The sequence below is a fragment of the Microtus ochrogaster genome, unplaced genomic scaffold, assembly GCF_000317375.1.
Source record: "Microtus ochrogaster isolate Prairie Vole_2 unplaced genomic scaffold, MicOch1.0 UNK2, whole genome shotgun sequence".
NCBI classification, from domain to species: domain Eukaryota; kingdom Metazoa; phylum Chordata; class Mammalia; order Rodentia; family Cricetidae; genus Microtus; species Microtus ochrogaster.
Window position 1 is genome coordinate 24,481,498 of NW_004949100.1, and position 2,425 is coordinate 24,483,922.

Sequence of the window (2,425 nt, forward strand, 5' to 3'; positions counted from 1 at the left end):
ATGCCAGCCCTTCCTGCAGTCAGAACCAGGGCCACTTTTACTTTTCCTATGGTTTTTCCCACTGCAGCGATGCCAGCCCTTCCTGCAGTGGGAGCCAGGAACCGTCACCATTTGTCACCTTTCCTATGGTATGTCCACCTCTTTGTTGTGGTTTTAGCTCTCCTTATTTGCTAACCTCTCAAACAAAGGAAGGATCATGATAAATAATTCTTGTACATAATAAATTAAATACTATAATGAAAGTGATTCCTCTTAGGAGTTCAGGAATCCTTAATAAGACAGGACGCTTATGGTCACATGGTTGGTAAAAATCTAATCCTCTCACAATCAGGAAAAAAGGTTTTTATAGGCGAAACATTTGTTTATATGCAAGAAAAATAGAAATAAAAACAAATATATTTTAACTAGCTTATATTTCATGGATTTAAACTAGTTAATGTGACGTTTTGAAATTTACAAAATTCTGTACTTTACTTTTTAAAAAGTCTTAAAACAGAAGATCTAAAATTGAGAGAAAAGATGAAAACATTAAAAACTGTCCAGGCAATGTTAAAAATTTGGCGTATTCCTAACCTAAATTGGCTTAAGTATTTCAAAGCTTTAGAAACATTTCTAATATAACTCTAACTTCTAAAATATTTAAGCATGAATTTCACAGAAATCTATGCATTAAACAAAGGTAACTGAAGAAAGCCGTAAAATTGCTAGCACAATATAAGACTAATTTGCAAACACTTCAATTATATATGGGCCTAATTAAATATGATATAGAGAAAAGGGAAAAATGGGGGAGGCAGAGTGGAGGGGAAAAAAGTTCCAGGGCTAAAAATCCCTCTAAAGCTTAGAAAAGTTATGTATATAACATATGTGTATATATATGGTATATATGTAATATATATAATATAAACATAACAATAATAAGAAAATAGTAAGAAGAAGAAAAAGTCATAAATTTGAGAGGGATTGAGAAGGGTTGAAGGGAGAAAAAAGTAATGATACAGTTATATTTTAATTAAAATGTAAATTTTTTTAATTGAGAAATTTTTAAGTTACAACTTCTTATTTAAACGAGATACTACATCAAAACAAAACAACAACAACAAAAGCAACAACAAAAATTCTCCAGAACCCACAAGGCCGCAGGATACCTCCACATACTTAACTTGGATGCACACATACAAAATGCAAAAAAGAATGAAAGGAAAAAAGGAAGGAAGGAAACAAAGAAGAAAGGGGAGTGTCTACCAGACCTACTTCTCACCATTTGCATCAAGTAGTGTACTCTTGGGAGCTAACACAGGAAACTGAAGTAGTTATAGCTGAGCAACACTGTCAGGCAAAGTTCAACTCTCCCTCAGTTTGTACAAAATGATCAGCTGATCCTGCCCTCCACCCATTCTGGTGATTATGGATTACCTTGCAGACAACAGCAAACTGTTGGTTATTTCCTGCTCCAATGACAAGATAGCCGTCCTTGGTTTTAAAAGCCTTTAAAAAAAAAAGCACAAGCAATACATATGTAAGTGTATGTCTGTACATGGGCAAGATCAGATAGTTAGCTTAAATTCCTGATAATCCTATATTGTAAATTTAATATACTTAAATTATACTATCCATCAATTCAATAGCAACCTAGTGCATATCTGTTATCTTATAACTGCATTTTTTCATTTAAGACTGTTGAGCTTCTTCCTGACACCACTTCTACCTTCTACAACATGAGAAAATGTGACAATGTAAGGAAAAGCTAGGCTACTGTTTCATGACTGGAAATTCTACCCTCATTACACTGTAGATTGACTTTTGATATTTCAAAGTTTTGTGGGTTTTTTTGGTTTCCATTTTTCCTTGTAGAACTTCGTATGGCAGAAAGTCAACTGTTTATACAGAGAAAGAAGAACCAATGAAGAGAAAAGGGGGAGTGAAACTCGGGTGTGTCTACTTTCTCCCAGAGTACCTTACTTTCTCTTAACTCTTGTGCTTAATATCTATTCTGAAGTATTTGTTAATAAACCCCAATTCAGTTTCAGACTTGACTCTTTCTGCACCAAAGTCAAAGATTCAGTTTTACATGAGTCAAGACTCATAAAGGCTCTTTTCAGACTGCTGAGGGCAACAGCCTCAAGCTGTGCCTCCATCTCCCCACTGATTGAAAAGGGGCTGAAGAGGTGCTTCAACAGATAAAGGCACTGGCTGCTCTTCCAGAGGGTCAGTGTTCAGTTTCCAACATCTACATGGTGGCTAACAACTGTCTGTAACTACAAGATCTGATATCCTCATACAGACATACATGCAGGCAAAACACTAATGCATATTAAATAAACATAAATTAGTTTTTAAAGATGTGTGCCATAACACCTGGAAAAAGAAGGAAGAGAAGGAGGGAGGGAGGGAAGGAGGGGGGGAAGGAGGGAGGGAGGGAGGG

The 2,425-nt window shown here is 35.6% G+C and overlaps 1 protein-coding gene across 1 annotated transcript in view; it reads right to left on the reverse strand.

The window, feature by feature from the left end:
• Positions 1-2,425, reverse strand: part of Sugct (succinyl-CoA:glutarate-CoA transferase) — a 663,319-nt gene that overhangs the window by 404,371 nt on the left and 256,523 nt on the right. Inside the window, exon 9 of the mRNA XM_005365470.3 lies at positions 1,417-1,488. Coding sequence (XP_005365527.3) covers positions 1,417-1,488 — 72 coding nt within the window. The remainder of the gene's footprint in view (positions 1-1,416; positions 1,489-2,425) is intronic.